The sequence below is a fragment of the Phoxinus phoxinus genome (genome assembly GCF_949152265.1).
Source record: "Phoxinus phoxinus genome assembly, chromosome: 16".
In the NCBI taxonomy this organism is placed as follows: domain Eukaryota; kingdom Metazoa; phylum Chordata; class Actinopteri; order Cypriniformes; family Leuciscidae; genus Phoxinus; species Phoxinus phoxinus.
Genome location: NC_136891.1, coordinates 8,059,682 through 8,082,865, shown reverse-complemented (window position 1 = coordinate 8,082,865; position 23,184 = coordinate 8,059,682). Strand labels below are relative to the sequence as shown.

Here is a 23,184-nt window from a genome sequence, read left to right as displayed (position 1 = left end):
CACTTCAGTGGGTTATGGTTAGGAACAACCCCCCCGGAAGGTAACCGGAATAGTACGCCCCGAAACATTTTTCAGGACGGGGTTTTCAAATCGTTCCTGAGAGTGTATTACAGAATCTTATCATTCTTAACTTAAAATTTTAAAAAGTTCTATCGTTTGATATGAGGGTGAGGGTGAATTTTCATTTTTAAGTGAACTAAATCTTTAATTAAGTGGGTTAAAAAGAACTTTTATATTAAGTTCAAGAAAGGTTGTTTGGCTGTACGAGAACAGATTGCGCGTCTAAAATGTTCTGTTTTAGCCACACCAGCTTAAGCTCTGAACATGGAAGCAATATCTAAAGTCACAGTTTGAGCTTCAAAACTTTCTGTTTACAATTTCAAAGGCTTCATATCAGTTCTGGCGATTCAAGGTCATATGGATAACAACAAGCCATCGGAAAATCCTTGACAGCCACTATACAACTTGGGATTATATTAATATATATTCTGAAAGTAAACTGTCTTTTATTGTTGAAGCCCAAAACTCACTTGAAGAATAAAGGAGATTGGGCTTTTTCTGTTTTCAGCTCGAGGTTGTGGAATGCCTGACATCACATGCGTTTTTTCCATTGAAATATTTAAATCTCAAATGAAAACTTGTTTTCTATGGATTTTAATTATTGCTATTTGGAGCTTTTTTATTATTATGTTTGATGTCTTCTTTTTATATATTAACGGTATCTTTACATAGTCCTTTGGTCTGTAGTGTAGTTTTAAAAGGCTCTATAAAAAATAGACTTGATAAAATGCTACAAAATTTATACATGAAAATGAAACTCATTCAATACAACAGTATATACTAAAGTAGGCTACCATAGTGTTAGTTGATAACATTGTGGTACCATGTTACCGCTACATTACTTTTTTTCTTAACACTATATTACTGTTATACCTCTAAATGCTTGTATATTTGGCAGTTTTATTCCTATATTTTGCCCCAAGTGAAATAAAACAAACAATAATTATTTTGTGTCTCAAACTTTTATATAATATTCACCTACTGTATTTGTCTGTTGCAATCTAAACTGAACACAGTGCTGGAGGCAATAATACAAATATAAATTAGATTTTTAACAAACCAGGCTCATCACTTGACTCAGAAGATTGAGAATGATTAAGAATTGCACTGATTTATTAATATAACAAACTGGAAACATTCCGGTAGGGAACAACAATACGTACTACATAATTTACCAATGAGCTTTAGACAACAATAAGGCACTCACTTTTCAAGGTAAACTCACTTAGTTTGATTTTACACTTAAAGTCCCACTCCGATCATATTTTAAGCTATTTTTAAACATTCCCAGTGGTCTATAAATTATGATTATACCATTTTTAGCCAAAATCTCAAAACCTGTGCCGTTTTCTGGGACTTCGCTTCAGCAGAGCGGCAGTAGCTCATTAGCAATTCGCCTCTGCGTTGTGGGCGGAGCCGTTGGCACGGAGAAGCATTACAGTATTATATATACACGTTAATTATTATTATCCGAAGTTAATCAAAGTTATCACCGATCATTATTTCACTCCGAGACGTCGCGGTAAAAAACAGCTCGACTTCGCCTCAATATTTCATCCCTCCCACAGTGATCAATAAGGACATATTTAGTATCAGTGGATTGCTCTGAATTTCGGGATTATTATGATGCTAATGTCACCGCTCTATCTGAAAAACGGACTGACTCTCTCACGAGTGATGGGCTTGACACACGAGAGGACATACGACTGCGACAGGCGAAACTCGTCGCCACCCGGCGTGTGCAAGTCTACTTGGACGAGCGCGGAATTTCACATGCACAAATGTCGCCTGTTGCTTGGCTGGAGGAGGCTGGCTGCCCTCTCTCATTATGTAATGATGTAATTACTGACGGGATCCGTCTGTGCTCTCCAAACTTTAGTTTTGACGATTGGTAGACGGTGAAAAGTGACTTATTTGTTACAGTAAGTGTTCCAATTTGAGTATGAGCTTGTGGCCCCGCCCAGTGGAGTTACTACGTCATAACTCCAGTCTATTTTAAACGGCATTTTAGCGTCTGCTACTGATTCACAGACATTTGAATGTAGAAATACTCAGAAATACAACTTTGAGCTTATTTTTTTCAAGATATGTCCTCTAACATCAGAAAAATGCCACAAGAACATGTTAACACCTAGAAAAACATGATTTTCATCGGAGTGGGTCTTTAAGAAACACTATAATAACATCACACTTCTGAAAGCGAGCAGTTTTTACACTCAGTGACAGCACGAGATTCCCCGTCCTCTGCAATGATGTGTCCCATGGGTTCTCCTTTAATAGCGTCATTAGGAAAACTGCAGTGAAATCTTGGCAAACTCTGCACCTGTGATTAAAACCGAGCCGTGACTCCCACGTGCCTTGCGGAGCCATCTTTCTGGTGCATCAACTCCTACTGGGCGGCCAGGCATGAAGGGGTGAAGACTTTTACAGTCTCATCCCAAGAGCAGTCCACAACCTGAAAAAAAAAAAAAAAAAAAATGAAGTCACACAATTAGAATGGCATCCATGTAATGTAAAAAAATCTGATAATTAACTCTCTCCCCGCCAGCAAGTTGCCAGCCACCATTAGCATTTTTGACAATTATTTTTTACTAAATTTTCATGGCCTCCAACATATTTCATGACATAACTAGGTATTTCATTGATTTGATTATAAGGTGTAATCTAAGGTTAACATGCTTTAATGTTCAAAAAACATAATTTTTCACATGCTGTACATTATTGCAGCTCCTCTATTCCCAGTCTGTCTGAAACGCGCTGATTTCTACAAAGCCCCTCCCAAGGCTTCTAAAGCAACTGTAATCACACCGTCTCATTTAGAGCCCGAGTCGGATTCTGAAAATGCGGATGATCTATCGGAACCAACTTTTGCAAGCACGACTTGAGCAGAACATTCGCCAGTGGCAAGTAGTCTTTGTGTATTCTCCCAGGTTCAAAAAGATGTCCTCTGTAAAACACACTGTGCACAAGCAAACAGGAACAGCTTTATTAAGAAAAAACCTCTGAGAGCAAAAGCGGTTTTGCTTTTGCATCCAAACACAGTTTCAATTTACTGAAACCTGCTTTCTTTCTTCATGTACGCTTTTGGGCGGGCATTATGCTAACATAATACTAATATCACATAATACCTTGTGACATGTGACAATATCTGGACTTCAGGTCTTAAGATGGATGCTGGTATGATGGTACTGCATAACTGGTAACAAGCGCTTCAATTTAAAAGGGTCATTTCATGAGAACTTAAATTCTTTATCTTTTTAGATAAAAGTGCTTGATGTACTAACAACATAGCATTAGATAAAAGGTGGAAAACATTGATAAATGATGCCTTATTTTTGGCACAACAAACTTTACTAATATTACAAATAGAATTCAGGGATAAAAATAAAATAAACTTCTTGCCTGATTATAAAGAATGACAAAGCTAAAAAAAATCCACCGCTGATTGAATACAAATTTTTAACAGAGAGAGAGAGAGAGAGAGAGAGAGCGAGAGAGCACCCTTGATATTGAAAAACAAAGGGATTTCTATGCACATGCTGCTTTACTGAAATTACTGAAATTATACAATAATAATGTTCAGCCAATGAATTGCTTGGAATGGTTTGTTTCTTTTGATTCTGCTTCAAAGACTTTTTAAAGCCTCTCCTTTTGAGCATGTAAGGAATACAAGAGCATAAAAAATTGCTACCGTACCATGTACAACTCAACAAAGAACCTATGTTATGTTTTCCTCATTAAAAATCATAATAGAAATATAAAGACAAATTGAATAAGGGCATCTGACATAAAATGGACATGAACTTATATTAATATTATATATTTTTTCTTCTTCTTCTTTTTTCCCCTTAAACTCCTTCAACTAAAAAGGAAAACACCTTTATACATTATTTTTCAAAAGAATTCCCTGGACTAGAATAGAATGGACTGGAATAGAATACAGAATAGAAGGCACAGTGTTTCCTAAGACAATATGAAAGTGATATAGTGATTCCAAAGCAAAGTTCCGCTCCCTTTATTGCAGTCCTTTTCTCCTTGTCTCATTACTCCAGAGCGCTCCAGCAGAAAGCCAGTGACTCACCCATTGAGGGAGAAAAGTCCTTCATTAATTACTTAACTGCAAAATGCACAACAGAGACCGAGTGCCAGAGAGCAGTGCAGAAAACCAGATGCAGAGAGCAGCCGCGAGGAGTGAACGGGTGGTCAGCTGATAACACAACGTTAAATATAACTGGAGGCGAGAGAGCAAGAATGCCGCTCTTCTCATCTGAGGAACAATATCTGAGCACAGAATACATGTCCTCTTTGGCAGAAACGTTGTAGCTCCTTGTCAAAAGGTGCAGAGTATGATGCATTACCTGCTGTGGGTGTAGATGAAGCTTTTCCTCAAGAACCGGTTACAGTATAATTATACTTCACTTTGTTCAAAGGCAGATGTACAGATGTTCAGTGCGGAGAGCAAATCTGAGCAGAGGTGATCAATCAAACTGATATGAATATAGTAAGGTATGAGTATAGCAACCATATTTTCAATGAGAATTTGTGTTTTTAAGTCGAAGTATGTGCATAAACTTTTGATAGACTGATATATCAGCTATTTGAAATAATTGATATTGACCTATAATCAGGCCTGGTTAGCCGGTAAAGGACACCGGTCGTGTTAAAAATGTATATGCGCGAGTATTTAACAATGGCTCAGACTGATTTGTGGGTTTGGATATTGGCCTTGACAGCACCTACGAGCAGCACAAGGTGTGTATGTGCGAGCGTTTGTGTGCACGGTTGGCAGAGAACAGGGAGACTGCGGTAGAAAAAGCACTTCACGTCTTGCAGGAACAACCCACACCACCTGCAGCCTGCCAACAGCTGCACTTACGCCCCGCGCCGAACTAACAATAAGAGAGAACCCATACATACATAATTTTCCAATCCTGCTATTTGGCTGACACACTGCGATCCATTTTTTGTGATTTCTCTAGTTGCGCGCTATTAGTATAAGAGACACATCACGTCTTGTAAGAAACTCACAAAATGGGCAAGACATCTAAGTGAGCTTAAAAGCTTCCCAAATTTGCATTCTGATTGACAGGAAGCTCTACATTACCAAAATGAGATGTGAAGGTAATGGCAAAGCCATTATTATTTCCTGAAAATAATGTAAATAACTTTCAGGATGATTTGATGGCGCAAAAAGGAATCTTTAGGCCTTGAAACAGAAGCTCAAACCCGAAAAGTGGATAGTGATAAATAAAAAAACTACAGAAATTAAGTACCGAGTATCAAGTATCTAAGTATCAAATAAAGTTAACATTAATTTATTTATTAAAAAAAATTGTTTTATATATATATATATATATATATATATATATATATATATATATATATATATATATATATATATATATATATATATATAACATTTTTTAAAAAGTCTCATGCCTTGTTAAGGTTGAATTTATTTTGATCAAAATACAGTAAAAACAATAACATTGTGAAATATTAAGAAGATAACTGTTTTGTATTTTAATGTATTAATGTAATTCACTCAATTTATTATATCCATGTCAATTATGGGAATTTTCATCATCATTACTCCAGTCTTCAGTGTCACATGATCTTTCAGAAATCATTCTAATAAGCTGATTTGGTGCTCAAGAAACATTTCTTATTATTATCATTGTTGAGAACAGAATTTATTTGAATTAGAAATATTTTGTAACATTATAAATGTCTTTGACACCTTTTATTAACTTAAAGCTTCCTTGTGTAATAAAAAAAAAAAAAAAAAGACAATTCTTACCCCAAACATTTGACAAAATACTCTAACCAACACAAAAACACACTGAACACGCACATATTAGGTGGCACAATGCATTTTCAGTTAGATATATAACAGCTTACTTTCCAGTACTGCATTAAAATTGAATTACCTAATGACTTATTTCTCTTGACTGCATAAAATTAATTGAAAATCAATCAAACAAATCTAATGCATCATGCTCCATGTACACAGATGGAGAGAAAGACCTTTATATTTACAGGCTTCAAAGAGGGTCTGAGGTGACTTATAGTTTTGCAAGAGCTTCAATGTTAAATCTGAGAGACATGTCACGGTGGAGCTGAGGAGAGGTTTGCTGCAGACATCTCGTGTCAGCTCAGTGATGGCTCATTGACTGCTCTGACTTTTATTCATCACTGTGAGTGCTGACGTCAGACAGGACCAGCTCCCCAGAGGACTGCGGCCCACATCTCAATGAGCTGAGTGCTTGGTTACTGTACGTGACCGATTCTACGTGCGCATATGGCATAGAACCTCTCCAAGGATGAATGTTTTCCGCGACGGACAAGACATCTCAGGTGAAGTGAGGTCAACAGACCAGGCCGTACAGTGAGGGTTCATAAAAAGTAATGGCTGCAGATGGAGTCATGGAAATATTGATTTAAGTTTCTCAATTACTGGTCCATCAGAACAGATGTCATTAGGTGTCAATAGGTTAGATGTCAATAGGTTTCGCAACAAACAAACAAAAAAAAAAAAAACAATCAAAAAAAGATCACAGAAAGTTAGACTATGATATAGCCTAAAGATATCTCAGTATTGTTCAGCATTTTGGAAATATACAGTATGATATAACTTATATTTATGTATTTGCTCTGAACTGGCTAACAAATGCAACAAAAAAGATATCTCAAGTTACAGTAATATTAATGTGAAATATTATTACAATTGAACTCCTCTCTATTTTTTTTATATTTTAAACATGTACTTTTTTGTCACAAAAGATCACAGAAAGCATGACTGATGTACTATTAAACAAGCAGATCTCAATATTGTTCAGCCTTTTGTCAATATTTGATATATAACTTATATTTATGTATTTGCTCTGACATGGCTATTTTTTCTATTTGATCAGTAGTACTATACATTTTAAACTAACACCCACTGGAGATTCAAGTAGATTCTTTTAATTAAAAAAACTAACTAAATAAAATTAAATATATATAAAAACAAACAAAAAAATTAAATAAAAGGTAAACTAATAAATAAATAAAACAACAATAAACAAAAAAGATCAAAACATTTTTTTTAGAAAAAAAAACTAAACTAAATGAACACTGACAAATTATATTTCACTTTCATTTACCAATATAACAGAATATGTCAATAATCAGCAATATTTACCTACCGTATATATTTTAATAGATCATTGTAATACATGTGATGACAACTTATGAAATCATTTTTTGATCACTTAAAATGCACATAACATTTTTTTTATTACAATGTGGCATTTTTTGACTACTTAAGTTTACAGTCCAAGGTTTCTTGGGAGTCTTTTTCTGCATTACTGAACTTTCTCCTAATATTAATTTCCTTTTTGCCACTTATTGAAAGGAGAGCATGGGAGGATACGTCTGGATTAGGTGGAATGGAAATGGGAGCTAAACTGGATTTGAACCCAAGTTGTCTACAGTATATGAGCACTATAGTGAAGGCTGAAGTGTTGCCCACAGTAGTGTGTTTTGGCGAGTTTACCTGGTTGGGGATGTGCAGGTTGAAATCCAGGCCACACACGAACTCTGAGTGGTGCTCCAGTGTCTCCAGCAGTGGCTGGCTCTTGGAGTAGTCCCAGAATCTGTGGACGCAGAGCAGCAGAAGGCAATCATGCTAATTGAACGGCCGTTTGTCTTTTCTGACGGGGCAGCGGCTCAAAGCCCTGACGCAGCCCTGGCTCACCAGGCCCCGACTGATCCATTCAGCAAATGTAATTAAATCACCTCTCGGGAAAAAACTCCCTGTCTAAAAGAAAACATTAGGCAGGCATTAATACTAACATTGCCATAGAGCAGAAGTGAAGGATATTACAAGCACAGATTTTCACCCACAGCCAGTGCAGAAAAATGCAGATGACCAAAATCCAAATTTAACACACAGAGCTGCACAATTATTCGTTAAAAGATCGCAATCTCGATTTAAACACCCATGCGATCTTATTTCTAAATTACATTGATTCAGCTAGATGTCTATTAAACCTTTGAGAAACCTATAAAAGTTTATAGTTCGGATATGTTTATGGTAGCGTTCAGTATAGATTCAATCACCTTTTGAAAGTAACTCGACGCTTCAAATAAAGATAGCTTAAATTACATTGTTACACCAGTAGGGGGCAACATGTGACTACCGGTATGTATTTATCATTGAATCATTCATTCAAGAGATTTGTTCAAAAAACACTGATTCGTCCAGTAATGAAACAAGTGAAGTCTTTATGAGTGAGTCATTGAATCATTCATTCAAAGTGATTAAAAAAAAGATGATAATTCAAATTAATAATTATTTTTTTTTTATATAGACTGCAGTAATTAAAATTGTGTCACATGTTAATAATTTACATGTTATTTAGTTTAGATGTCTATTCAGAATCAAGGGAAACTCGTAATCTCTTATTTTGAGTGTAGATTGATATTCAGAACACTGATATCTGTCGTACTTCATTTAAAGCTATGCATCAACCTAAACAAACTGTCGTCATTGAAAGAAAGAAAGAAAAAAGCAGAGAACAATACAGCGAAACCAATATCCCAGTCTAATTAGTTGTTAAATAACACACAGAAAGACAATTTTCCTTCTGTACAGCACCCCGTATTAGCAACTGCCATCATAGCAACTCAGAAAAGCCAGCTGTTATGTATGAAAGAGGACACCTTATCTCCCGTAAACGAGACCTGACAGATCTAAAAGAGACTGGGTTAAGTAAACAGCTAGGTGTGTGTGTGGCAGCAGGTGGCTCACATGTTCTTTTGAACACAAACCCTTCAAAAAGGCTTTGTATTTGAATAAACACACTTTTCTCTTTAATGCAAGGGAACAAAAAAGATTCACGTTGTTCTGTTCCTCCTGCGGAAATCACTTCTGGTAATTACCTCACGGTCGGTATCATCGCAGTTTACTCTGAATGTAAAACTAATTAAATGACACCTTGGCCAAGTATGAGTGCTTGTCCTATTCAAATAGCACATTTCCTGTAATCATTAGAATTGATTTCTATGAAACCGAAACCACAAATACCAGTTCTAAAGCAAATTAGCTATAATTTATCTTAAGTGAATTGAGAAAATGACAACAAACTAAAAGTTTAACAAATATAAAATTTTCAATCCAAAATCTTTTATTTTAGGTACAGTAAAACTAATATAGCTCCTTGTGCAATTTGTATATGGCCATTCACACTGACTGCAATTTTATGGAAAATATTATCATAAATGAGATGTATTGCAACAAATATTCAATGTTTACAACAAATATATAAATTGTGCTCCATTGCAAAAGACAAGAGAAACGCTGCCTGGTCTGACGAATCTCGATTTCTGCTGTGACTTTCAGATGGTAGGGTCATAATTTGGCATAAATAACATAATAGCACGGATCCATCCCACCCTGGTGGTGTAATTGTGTGGGGGATATTTTCTTGACACCCCCTTAGTACCAATTGAGCATAATTTAAACATCACAGGCTACCTGAGTATTGATGCTAATCATGTCCATCCCAGTGTACCCATCTTCTGATGACTACTTCCATCAGGATAACGCACCATATCACAAAGCTCAAATCAGCACATGACAGTGAGTTCACTATACTCAAATGGCCTCCACAGTCACCAGATCTCAATCCAATAAAGCACATTTGGGATGTGCTGGAACAGGAGATTCACATCATGGATGTGTAGCCAGCTTTTTGGATGCATGAATAATTTAATACAGGTTTCTTTGTCTTGTTTTTACTTGGGATCTGGGTGGTATAAAAAGGTTTAGATTATCGTACTACACAAATAGTTTATTTACAGATTGCCCCGGCACATTTAGCCTCCAGGCTTAAATAAACACTGTTTAAACAATAAGGTGACTAGCATCGATGGAAGGAAAATCAAACTCGCCTCTAATAAGACCACTGCTCAATGTGCAAGTCAATTCTCATTTTAAAAGCTTGTCAGCGCAGATAAAGTACTCTCTGCAATCTTTCTCCAACAGCCACGGCAAAGATCAGTTGTTACTTTTTAGGGACAACAACCATCCATCCCTCTATCAATTATGGGGCTCTCACAACAGAACAGACTAACTAAGGAATGGAATTTTCCATTTTCAAAACAAGTTAAGCATTTTTTTTTTTGGACAGGCTGTCAATTACCACAGTCACATGTCCCTTAGTATAAATAAAACCAGAAATGTGTAGCAGTATTTTTGTTAAAGCACTTAATTTTTCTACACAAAGTGTCATCTAAATTATACAAATTATGTGGTAGACCTTCATTGAACCTGGAACATTACTAGATGTCTGGCAGGAACATAAATATATACATAAATATCTATCAGACTTTATCACAATTAACGGTTATTAAGACTCCAAGGGTATATTTGTATAAACCTACCGGTAATTTGTGGTTCCTTTATCAAATATACAGCGACTAGGCAGCCAGCAATCTTGGAAATAATGAAACCAAAAATTGGCTTTTGCTTTACAACAGTGGTTTCTGCTGATACGTCCTTGACGGTCCTATTAAAGATCATTCTCCCTGTGCAAAAATGCAATAATCTCCACGCTCAATAAAAACACAACCATGCACTAACAGAATAAACCCACTGCAAAAGGAAATAAAACGGTCTACCCTGAAATGAAATCAATGGCTTTTACAACCCCGTTTGATGGCAAAGGGATCAGTTCTTCTGCAACTGTGCCAGCAATGCATACTTCAACCATTCATCCAAAGGCCACTAGGAAAGATCAGCTGTCCTCAACATGGACGAGTAGATTTGAATAGTTAAGGGAAAACTTTGGAAAGTTTCTTTAGAAATCATACTGTGTTTTTGATGGAACACCATTCTAGTAAAAACTATTTTTTTAATATATTTTTTTCTTTAAGTGCTCAGTGTAAGATTGTAAACAGATGTAATTTCTTTGTGAAGGAAGGAAACTCTCTGAAGTAGCAAACATGCTGTTGTGTTGATAATCAGAAGAACAGAACAGATGCATCTGTGGTCAAACATTTGGCTTACCTGACTGTGAAATCATATGAGCAGGATGCGAGGACGGTCTTGTAAAATGGGCAGAACTAGAAAGGATGGACAAATGAAAGAAGAATTAATACAGTGGCAGCAAAGCCTTTATTTGTTATAATTTTGATGATTATGGCTTACATTCATGGGGATATTCAATTTAATGAATCAATCAATATTACTATTGATTAGCATTACCAAACATGGACGTTTTATAATTATTTTATTTTAATACTGTGAAGCTGCTTTGATACAATCTGTATTGTGAAAAGCGCTATACAAATATTCTTGACTTGACTTGACTTACAGCTTATGAAAACCCCAAATTCAAAATTAGAATATTGTGAAAAGGTTTTCATAGCTAGAAGATATAATTTATAATTTTAAATGAAAATATAACTTTTTATTTATATATACACACTATATATACACATTTATTATATAGACACAATTATATATATATATATAATGTTAATGGATTTGAGCAGAAAAGCAGAGCTGAGCAGTCTGGTTTGAGGTGTGAACATAGACATTTTACGTAATTTATGATTATGAATTTATTATTATTTAAAATAAAATGGTCAGTGATTTTCTAGAAGCGTCGACATCAGACAGTCCCCTTCAGATCAGCCCAATTCTATACTTGCTAGAAAGCTACAATTATTTGATCAACTAGGGTCTTGGAGATCTTATTCATTACCCTACAGGAAGAGTTTTTTGATAATCTACAGAACAGTAAATGTGAAAGACAAGGAAATAACCTCTTCATCACTGATACAGTATAAGATGACATAATAATAATATAAAAAGTGTTCATTTCAAAGATATCATTATATTCAGCAACACACAATCTCATGCTTCACAGCCCTCCTCTATTCCCAGTGTAATAGCAAAACTCTGTGTTCGTAGCTCCTTATTTCACACATTTCAGCATTACCTGAAAGCTGAGAGCAAAACCATTAACTTGAAACAGCTTGTGATTTCACCCTGACCCATCTGGAGTGGGTTTTATTCCCACAGCTCCATTTGGAGATGCAAGGATCCTCCAGTGGCATAAAATCAGATGGAAGGACTTTTTGTTTTGTTCACAGGTTTTGCAGCAGGCTGGTCAGGTGCAAAGTGCACTGAACTCTTTAATCGACATAATTGCTGACTGTTTGGACACTCACGCGCTCACATTTTCTCCAAATCAATTACACAGATCCCTAAAGATAATCTGTTTATATACGGAAATCCATAGCTGTCACATACAGTACAGAAATACGCTTTGAGTTTCACACAGACAGAAGCTGCTGCAAGCCTCATTAATGTTCAACAGACTAGTTAAGTGAATTTAAGTCAAAGCAATGCAATGACCAAACTAATGTAACATTGAACGCAGATGTAGTAAGATTCTTCACCCTTTATCCAGCTGAATATTTCAAACTGGTATGTGATGTTACTCCCTTTACACAAAGTTTGCATCGCCCTTGAAATCACATGATTCAAGACACTCTTCTGGAAGAAATTAAGACCAGCTTTTTTTAGTACTAAAATACTAAAAATGAGTTGGCCATCCAACTAAAAATACCTTTACTCTGCGGATGGCGTAAGAATGGCCTATCATTTGAGCTAAAGGATTTCGGATGTTCCGCAAGTCCCACACACGGAGACTGCAGTCCACGGCTCCAGTGACCAGAACATTCTGAGAACAGAATAGAAATGAGAGAAAATGTAATTTCAGATCTTGCTACATAATTGAAAGACAATATGAATGGAATTAAACACCACTTTGCACCATTTAATTTATACAGCATACTTTTTTTTAAATAGTATGTGCAGTATACAGTATGCTACATTGTTGGTCACATGACTCCACTACATTAAATGCTTAATTTAGTCAGTGGTATCTGGTAAAATACACAAGCTTGGAGTCACTAAGATTTTTTTTAAAGATATCAATACTTATTATAGCAAGAGAACAGTAAATTAATCAAAAGGCATTCAATGTTACAAAGAAGTTGTATTCAGGGTTCCTACACATTTTCCATTTCAAAATTCCATACTTTTCCAGACTCAAATTTAAAATCTTCTCTGTAGATTTTCAGACCATATTCAAAGTGCCCCTATTATGCTTTTTCAAAGATTCCCTTTCATGCAATGTGTAATGCAGCTCTCTGCAAAGGTATGAAAGTTAAAGAGCACGCAATAAATTAAGTTTTTGTTTCTCAAAAGAAAGAATCGACTTTGAACCACCTAAACGAGTCATCAGGAATTTGAATCCCACTTCCGTGGCGGCTACACGTCACTGGGTAACCAACCCGGTCACACTAAATGCGTTTTTACGTGCATAGGATATGCATAGGTTGGTTAGGGTAAGTTTAGTAGTGGTGTGGGGTGCGTGTGTATTATACGTTTGGTTAGGATTAGTGGTGTGGGGTGCGTGTGTATTACATGCAATTTTCGCGTATAAATTGCCCGATAAACACAATAGGTGCTAACATTTTCATTAAATCAGGCTGGGTAACACATTTGCCTAATGCCCACCTATCTTCTACGCTGTCCCCCCGTGAACAACTTGACCTGCCCTCAAACACTGTAGCTGGTTCTTGTTGTGTATGTCGAGAAGACGCGGTTTTCTCCTCTGCAAAAGCAAATTCTCTTTGTAAACACTTCTCAAATCTCCATGAAGTCTAAATTAGGTTTACAAAACGCTTATCCATTAAAGATGGGACAGTACCCACTTTATCTGTATGTATGATTATTGATGTATATATTTTCTATTGGATGTTCTACTAGCGTATCACGTTCTGCTCAAATAATGCTTGCGATGGAGGTTCGGGTTGAATAACTAGTTCTTCCAATGTTTCATCTAACTCGAGCTCAGATTGATATGGTAAATTACTGTCTTTACAGTGTGTACAATCTATAATATGGGTGTTTAGCTTCTGACAAGCACTGTAGACCAATCATAGCAGAGTAGGCTCATGACAAGGAGGGATTTAAAGAGACTGAATCATCGAACCTGTGTTTGAGAATCATGAAAAATGTGGTGATGTGCAATGTATATTATTAGAAAATGAAAGCGTTTTTTCTAGGAGACCTCCAAAGCAAAATTAGTATTTTCAGTCCCCCAAAAAATGGTTTTAAGCCAGTTATTTTATTCTGCTGTAGTGTCAGTAGACATAGGTTATATATAAAACTAGAAATTGTAATGCGCAAGTATGCAAAACAATTCCCGTGCACATGTGAATAGTTTCTCGAGGGCACAAAAAAGTTTATCATGTACACTACTGTGCAAAAGTCTTAGGCATGTCAGTATTTTCACCCCAAAAGTGGATTTAAGCCGGTATCACCCGTGTCCCATCATGGCAGTTTTACAGCATCCACTCCATCACCTCACTTTTGGCTGGTTTTCTATCCCAGTCAAAGGGGGGATACATTACTATATCTGATTTCATGTAAGTGTGAACTTGTGAATGCACAGCATTTTTGAAAAAAAAAATTCATTAGATTTTCTATTGTAGAAAACTAAACAGGGGCAATAGTCTGGAAATGCAAATATTTTTCCATACTCTACTTTCTTTTTTCCATACTTTTCCAGACCTGGAAATTACTCAAATCAAATTCCATACTTTTCAAAACCCCGTAGGAACCCTGTGTATTTCAAATTTCAAATGCTGTTTGTTTGAGCTTTCTATTCATCCAAAAATCCTGAAAAAAAAGTTTCCACAAACAATTCGATAGATTTGAATAAATGCAGCCTTAGTAAAGCATAAAAGACAAAAAAAAAAAAAAAAAATCTTAGCCACCCCAAACTTTTGAACAATAGTTTATGTTAATACTTTAAATTATTTTAATACTTAAAAATAATCATAATCTTGTTTAATGTGCCCTTTGTTTAATGTGTTTAATGTGCCATTTGTCTGATAATTTCCTCAAAAGGTATTTTAAAACTTTTTCTGGATACAGAACATACTATGTGTACTGTATATTCTGAAAATTGAAGAAATAGTACAGCAGTATATCATTTTGAACATACCTCATTCTTAAACATATGCATAGGAAAATATTCATATCACATTATGTCTATCTTCCTTAAGTGCTCTGAAACACTTCAGCACAACTCCACTTAAATATATATAGTATCATAAACTGTGTTTTGAAACTCAAATCCCATTTGTGCCCACAGACAGTGAATGAACTGAATAGAGGAAATCCTCACCTGGTCGTATTTGCACCAATCACAGCTGAGGGCTTCAGCCCTGTGTGCAGGAATGGCCAATCTGCAGGATCCCGCTTTCACATCCCAAACTCGCAGTGTCCCATCCCCTATAGCAACAGAGATGAACATCAATTCTCAAGCGTCAGACCTTTAAATCTTATAAAAAGCCACAACATTTCTCATATAAAATTTCCCAGTTTGCGACCTCAGCAGAAACCTCTGAACCATAACATTCATTTCAAGGGCCACTTGCACTCAGCATGAATGAACCCAGGGCAAGGGCGCAGAGGGAAATGTCACTGGCCAGTCCTCTGTACGCTGCACAGGCCACAGATTTCTAAAGGGAATTTCTTCTGTCATGTCTCTTTTTACACCTTTTATCTGACCTTCTTAAAGCACAGAATTTCGATTCTGAAGCAGTAAATGTTCCAATAATTCACTTTTTAAGTATAAATGTAGTACTAACAGCCTGGTGGAAAGTTTTTCTTATGATCCCTAAAACCACAGGTCCCACTTTGAATAACCTAGGATGTGATTGATTGGATGGTTGTGGTTTGCTATTGGTGTGATGTCATGTGAGTGACAGGTTGTCCCGCCCTGATGCCAGCAAACACGTCATCAGAGAAGAGAAGAGATGTCGCTGCAAGAGGGAGGGGAAGCTATTTTGATTAAAGATTATGAGGGCACATAAATAAATAAAAAACAATGATATGCACATATAAGTCATAAAATCCTGCAATATTCCATAAAGAATAATAATGGTCAGTTTGGATTATGTGGTGACCATTTAAAAGCGTGCTAAGGCAAGAATCTCTATTATTATTGCGAACAAACCCCTAAAGTATTAACATTTTTGTATGCATCTCATCCTGTACCATCTGCAGCACGAACATGAATGATACCTCAAATAGCAACACACAAACTTGGTAGCACACAATCCAAGTCTGGAGTAAATATGTTAATAAAATATGTCTCAATCCTAAATACGGCATCAAAATACATTGCATTTATTGACGATCCAATAGATCGCCATTTAAATGAATAGCCCTACTCTAGTTAATAACATCTCAGGAGACTTATGCCAATGACTATTGTAACCCTTATTGATTAGGTGATCTGCAACCGATGGAATAAATAAAAGTCAGTCTGAAGTGCGACCCGTGGGGAGTTCCTGCCTGAGCTGCGCAGTCACAATAAATTAAGCCTATCCCATAAACACTTTACTCTAGGAAGATTTAAACAGAGTGGTGTTTTTGTATCACGATAAACGACTGCAACATGGTTCCATTTTAACATTGTAGCATCAGGAAAAAGTGTGAGAATCTAAAATATGGGACCTATAGGTATGATTGATTTTTCTTTTTGTAATTCGATAGTATTACCAAACTTTGCTATGCCTATTGCCTATCATTTAAAAAAAAAAAAAAAATCAAATGCTTTTTATGTATAGACTTTATGATTTTACCCTTGTCACAGATGCAGACTTTAATTTTAAAATATGAAAATCCCCATACAAATCTTAATCTTTTTTTAAATTATGAAAATGTTAACAGAGTAAACCTTTTCAGCAAATATTGTGTGAAAATAATTTATTCAAATCCTCAACTAAGATCTTTAAATCACAAGGCCCCACCGCTATTCTCAGATGAGAATATGTCAGAAAACATCACAAACAGGGCAATATGTAGGAGGCAGCTTGTAGATGGAAATAAAAATTGTTTCAAGGTTTTGAGGAAGATTAATTATGTCAATATTTCAATGAGCTCAAGTTTAACAATAACTTTGATATGTGGTCTGCTTTAGGCACTTCTATTTTAATTATAGCGGAACAGATCTCTTACTGAGATTGTTGGCATGCAAGCGTTTTGCATTAAAGACTTCATTGGCATCCCGTCAGAGAAGCCAGCGCTCCTGCTATCACGGCATTGAGCGGGAGGAGGGGAAATCTCTGATAAGGGAGGTGCTGAAATTGTCTCTTCAAAGCACAGAGGCACTTCTAGGCCCTGTTGAATACATTATCAGATGACATAGCAAAATAGAAAATCTAAGTAAGATTAAAAAGATTTACACTACTATACACACACACAATCCAATATAAGCAATATGTGCATATACATACATATTAATACAATATAAAATAACTGTTTTCTACTTTAATAGATTTTAAAATGTAATTTATTCCCGTGATGACAAAGCTATATTTTCAGCATCATTACTCCAGTATTCAGTGTCACATGATCCTTCATCATTCTAATATGATGATTTGATGATCAAGAAACATTTATTTTTATTATCAATGTTGAAGTGTTGTGGTTAATCATTTTGTGGAAATTGTGATACATTTTTGTTTCAGGATTCTTTGATGAATGGAGTTCAAAAGAAAATAATTTTTTTTAACGTTATAAATGCCTTCACTATCACTTTTGATCAATATATGTGTCCTTGCTGAATAAAAGACTGACTCCAAAACTCATTTAATACATAGAAAATTAACTTGATTTAGACCCTAATATGAGATATTATAAGATTAAGAGAGAACTGTATTATTAATATTTATTGAAATAATCATACAATGAAATATGCCAACATTACATTACACAGCATGAACTAGCAAATTCTGTGTATTTTTTGTCTCACCAAAGACTTGCAGGCTATGGAGTCATGTGGAGGTACTGACGTCAGTGTCCATGCAAAGACTGGTCAGACTGAAATACCAAAATACCAATTTGGCATTAGCTTATTGAAGAGAGGAATGCGACTTTCTGCAAGCCTGATGTTTATAAATAAACTCTTTCAGAGTCACAACCGGCCCTCTTAAAAATGTGCATGAAAGCTGTGGAAAGTTGCCACATACATGGACAGTGAAAACCTGATGTTGGCTTTATGCTATCTGCTTACATAAGTGGTTTCTGTGATGAGAAAAGACAGCATATATAAAACTTAAAAATCTTTGCTGAGGCGGCATTTCATGGTAACCGCTTCTCCCATGATCACATTCGGCATTAGGTACTGGGATTTAGTATTGATTTTCAGACACATCTCATTACACACATGGTGTCAACATTTAATAGCAAAAAAAAGGGTCCTCCATCAGCAAACGAGTGTGCTGTTCTTACTTCAGCTCCTGAGGAGGGCTCAACTCAATATGAATGAGTTTTTAAGCATTATGATCTTCCAAGGAAACATGGGCTTCATGTGTGTATGTGCAATGCAACCAGGGCCAGGCTTTAAATGTCTCATGCTTGACTCCTCGTCACCGTTCATGCATAAAACGCATTATAAAGGGATGCGTATCTCCATTGGTGCTCCATAGAATAAAGTGAGGGTGAGGAAATGATGGCACAATTTTCATTTCTAGATGAACTATTGGTTTTAGACACCGAGTCTGAGATCACATCAGCAGTAAGTGGGTGCTGCAGGCCCAATGTGCTGCTGATAAGAACACAACAGAGCCGATGAACTCTGGGCTCTGATGGCAAAGCCTGCTGGTTTAGAGTCACCAACCCCTGCTACATCTGAAAAAGATGTGTGCTCGTGAGACCCTTGTGACTCTTCTTACCCACGTACGTACATATACAGATCACTGTGCAGACTCAAGAGTACAAGCAAAAAAAAAAAGAAGCAAATATCCAATATCACGCAATCATGATTATGCAGATCTCTACTATGAATGAATGTAATGTCAATTTTCCCAGCACAAAATGTATCAAAACTAGGGTTATTCAGTCGATTGGAAATGTAATTCTACATCAAAAAGCAGATTACTAATTAAAAAAAAAAAGAAAGAAAAAAAAGAACCACTTATTAATATTTTTTTGTTGAGAAAAGGGAATTTAGAGACATGTTAGGGGGCATGGATAAAGGGATAGTTCACCCAAAAATGAAAATTCTGTCATCATTTACTCACACTCAAGTTGTTCTAAACATGCATGAATTTCTTTCTTCTGTTTAACATAAAGGAAAATATTTTAAAAGAATGTTGGTAACCAAACAGTAGGAGAGAGAACTTCTTTCAAGGTGTAAAACAACTTGAGGGTGAGTAAATGATTCATAATTTTTTCATCACAATCATTTTTTGGGTGAACTATCCCTTTAACTACATTTACTTTGGGCTATTCCTCATAATTAATTGTACTAAATTAACACGTTATATAAAAATTCAAAACTAAACAAAAAAAGGGAGATGAAGAGGATGATGAAAGCTCGCTGCTGACCTCATGGGGTGAATGATGGTACTGATGAGGTCAATCATTTGGCTAATTAGACATAATTAAATAACACAAGCTCAGTCTGCTTTTGCTGTTAATTATTCTGTTACATTCTTTTGAAATGGTGCAACATGTCTCAATACACAAACTGTATTTCCTTATTTATTGTAACTTATTAAGTGTCTCTCTAGTGTATAATTTGCCTGTAATGCAATTTTAATGAGCCAATTATTACAGCAAGATCAAAACATGGCATATACACAAACAAGCAATTTACTAACAGTTTGAGTATAGGGATTTTACTACAGGGTTATCATAGGTATTAAGGTTATACTATTATAGGTTATAATAACTACATATAAATAAAACACAAATAAATAAATAAATAAATATTAAAAATTAAATAAATGTTAACTGATCAAATAAAATAGACAAACTTGTTTTCTTTCAGCTATTTTGCCAAGGCAAAATTGTCATTTAGTTTAATTTGATGTACTAAAATAACTAAAACTGAAATAAAAATTAACAAAAACTATGGACGTATAAAAAAAAAACTGATCAATGACAAAAACACAAAAAATACTAAAACTTTATCTAAAATAAAAATGTATATATATATATATATATATATATATATATATATATAAATCTAATTATGAATAAAATATAGTTTCTTAATGATAGTAAAACAACACTGTTTCAAGATCCCATACCTCTTCTCATCAAAATTGTCTGTCATCTCCCATCCCTCAAAATAAAATTAGCAAAAAGATCCTTGAATTGGTAACCTGTACTGATAGTATAATACACAGCATATTTCCCCAAAAAAAATTATCAGTACATGTGCTCCTTAGGAATCAAACCCATTGTGCGGGTTTACTTTGGTGTTGCTCTACAAACTTGCATATGCATGTCTAGATTATATAGTATTTCTAGTCTGCATCCCAACACAGCAATTTTCCGAAGGAAAGCAGCAATCCTTCCAAGCTTCATGGGAGAACAGATACAGCTCATTATCCTACCTGAGGCTGAAGCAAAGCATCCTGGGATATAAGGAGACCAGATGGTGCTGTATATGACACCCTCGTGACCCTGCAGGGAGCTCACTAACTGACATCGCTCCGGATCCCACTGTGTGGAAAACAGGACAACCATGTAACATCATTAGCAGTATGTTTGATCGCCAATGCACATGAAAGAATGTTTTCATCTTTCTTTTAAAGGTTCAACAAATCTGTTTCATTTGGTATCCCAACAATGCATGAATATATGGTTAGTCGCATTTAATTATTTGTATTTAGCATTGTTTAGTTTGATATGAAACGGAAGTTGCGATAGTCTTTTCTTCCCTATTGTGATGTATATCTGAGTGAAACGGCTTCTCAAACAAGAAAAAACTGTAAGACAGGACTTCATTTTGTCCATCGGAAATGAGTTTGATTGTTGTGGTTTGCTATTGCTGTGACAGGTTGTTCTGCCCTCACACCGAAAAACACGTAATCAGAGAAGAAAAGAGATGTTATGGAAACTTGTTTCCACCGCGGATTTTTTTTTAAAGTAAAAAAGAAGACTTTTTATCTCACAATTCTAACTTTTTTTTTCTCGCATAAAAAGTGGTGGAAACAAGCTTCCATAAGATGTTGCTTCAAGAGGAAGGGAAGTTATTATGATTCATTGTTATAATAATTATAATAATATAAAAAAAGGAAAAATCCTTTATAATACATACATATTATACCTTTATATACCTTTATAATACGTATTGCATTAAAAAAAAACATTTTGATTTCATGGTGACTTTAAAGGGGTCATGAACTGGATTTATTTAAAATGAATGTAAATTTAATTGAATGTTCTTTGAGGTCCACTTGTAGTGTTAGAAATATTTTTACATAAAAAAAATTCTAATTTAGAAGTAATAGGCTATTTGCTATTTTCTATCCCGTTTTGACCCTCTCTTTTGAAACACTCCCCGCTACATGTATGGAATGGTTTTGATAACACAGTTATAGTTATAGTTGTAGTTGACAGGATAATTTAAATTTGTTGCACTGTCATTCTTATATTCATCGTTCATCATTTCAGTAAAGTGAGTGAATATCAAACAATCTGTAACAGATAAAGCAATAGTGACACATGGTAAAAACATTATTACTGACACTTGTGTGTTTTGACTTTACTGTCAACCGGGCATACAACTCCACTTACCACTTTTGCCGTGTGATCCCAAGATCCCGATACCACCAGGTTCTCTCCCTGTGTCTGACTCCAGTCTACCGAATACACCTGTAAGGCCAGATGTTTTGCAGTCTAGAGGTTATGAAGTGCAGGAAGCTTTATCATGCTGTCTTGGAAGTTAAAAGTGTGAACTGACCTCTTGTGTGTGCCCTTTCAGCACCTGCAGAAGACCTTGCGGGTTGGCCGTGTCCCAGATCTGCAAAGATCCATCACCTCCTGCCGTCACCAGCACATGTTCATTGTTCTCGCTCCACGTCACATCGAAGAGGCCATTATTCCAGTCAAAACTACCCATGAGACAAAAAGATACTAAACGATCAGTCACATCACCGACTCCACTTGTCCTCACATCACTGCAAGATGACACGGATTTACAATGGCCTCAAAAACGTATGAATGTCAATGCATTCAAAATAAAATACAAAACCAAAGTGTTATCTGCAAAGAAATTATTCTAGATGTTTACTGAATAATTACAAATACTACTAATAATGATGATAATACATAATATTTTGCTCAAAGAAAACAGAACCAATTTTCAAGTTCAATACGATTTTGTTGCATTGGAACATTACTTTCATGACAATTATGAAAACTTCCCCAATATTTCAAATTCTTAATGCAAAAAAAAAAAGAGAGAGAAAAAAAGTACATTTGTAAAAAACAGTTTTAAGTCTGTTGTTTGTTTCTTTTGGTTTTGGTGATCTATGACACACATATTTTCAGATGCTCTATTTAATTTCCTAAAAGAAAGCAAATTACCTCCTCACAAGTGAAACTTCTGCATCTTTCTGCTCCAGCACAAGAAGTGTCCCACATCCTAAAAGACACGAGAGATGTTTTCATTGGCATTTACGTCAATATCATCTAACCATGGTCATGCAAACTAATATTACCTGCTATTCCATAATACTGAGAGGAAGCACAGGCGACAGTAGAAGCGACAAAAGGTGAAACCTCCACCGCATATCCATGACGTCCTGGAGATTTAAACGACTTCATACTCTCTAATAACTAACGTTATATAATACAGAAATAACAGCGCCTAGGTCATTGTACTATTGACTCTAAAGTCCATCAAATATGTAATCACGTGTAATAATAACCTCTTTTGTTTGAGGTAAAATGGCAAGCTCTTGTCAACAACGGCGAAAGTTCGATACAATCCCAACAATTAATACAACAGAGCATTAAGAAATTAATGCATTTGCCAGGTAAACTGAAATTTAGCGCAAAACATGTGTACCCGGGTACCAGATGTTTACTTCCGTGTTTTGACTGCGTGATGAACGCAAAGCTGTGATTGGTCGGGTGAGGATGACGCCATCTCGGTGATTCGCAGTTATGATTGTTTACATAAATATGCTATTTTTCCTTTTTTATTCAATGTGGTTTTCTAAATTGAAAACTTGATCAGAAAA

General features: G+C 35.5%; 1 protein-coding gene across 1 annotated transcript; it reads right to left on the bottom strand.

The window, feature by feature from the left end:
• Window positions 1-1,299: 1,299 nt before the first annotated feature.
• Window positions 1,300-23,096, bottom strand: pex7 (peroxisomal biogenesis factor 7). The gene is made up of 10 exons (XM_079583918.1): window positions 22,660-23,096; window positions 22,526-22,583; window positions 21,900-22,050; window positions 21,734-21,811; window positions 20,548-20,656; window positions 15,318-15,424; window positions 12,684-12,797; window positions 11,114-11,169; window positions 7,598-7,697; window positions 1,300-2,515 (listed from the first exon to the last, which is right to left on the bottom strand). The coding sequence occupies exons 1-10, from the start codon at window positions 22,763-22,765 to the stop codon at window positions 2,450-2,452; spliced, it is 945 nt and encodes a 314-aa protein (XP_079440044.1). The 5' UTR covers window positions 22,766-23,096; the 3' UTR covers window positions 1,300-2,449.
• Between the last annotated feature and the right edge of the window lie 88 nt (window positions 23,097-23,184).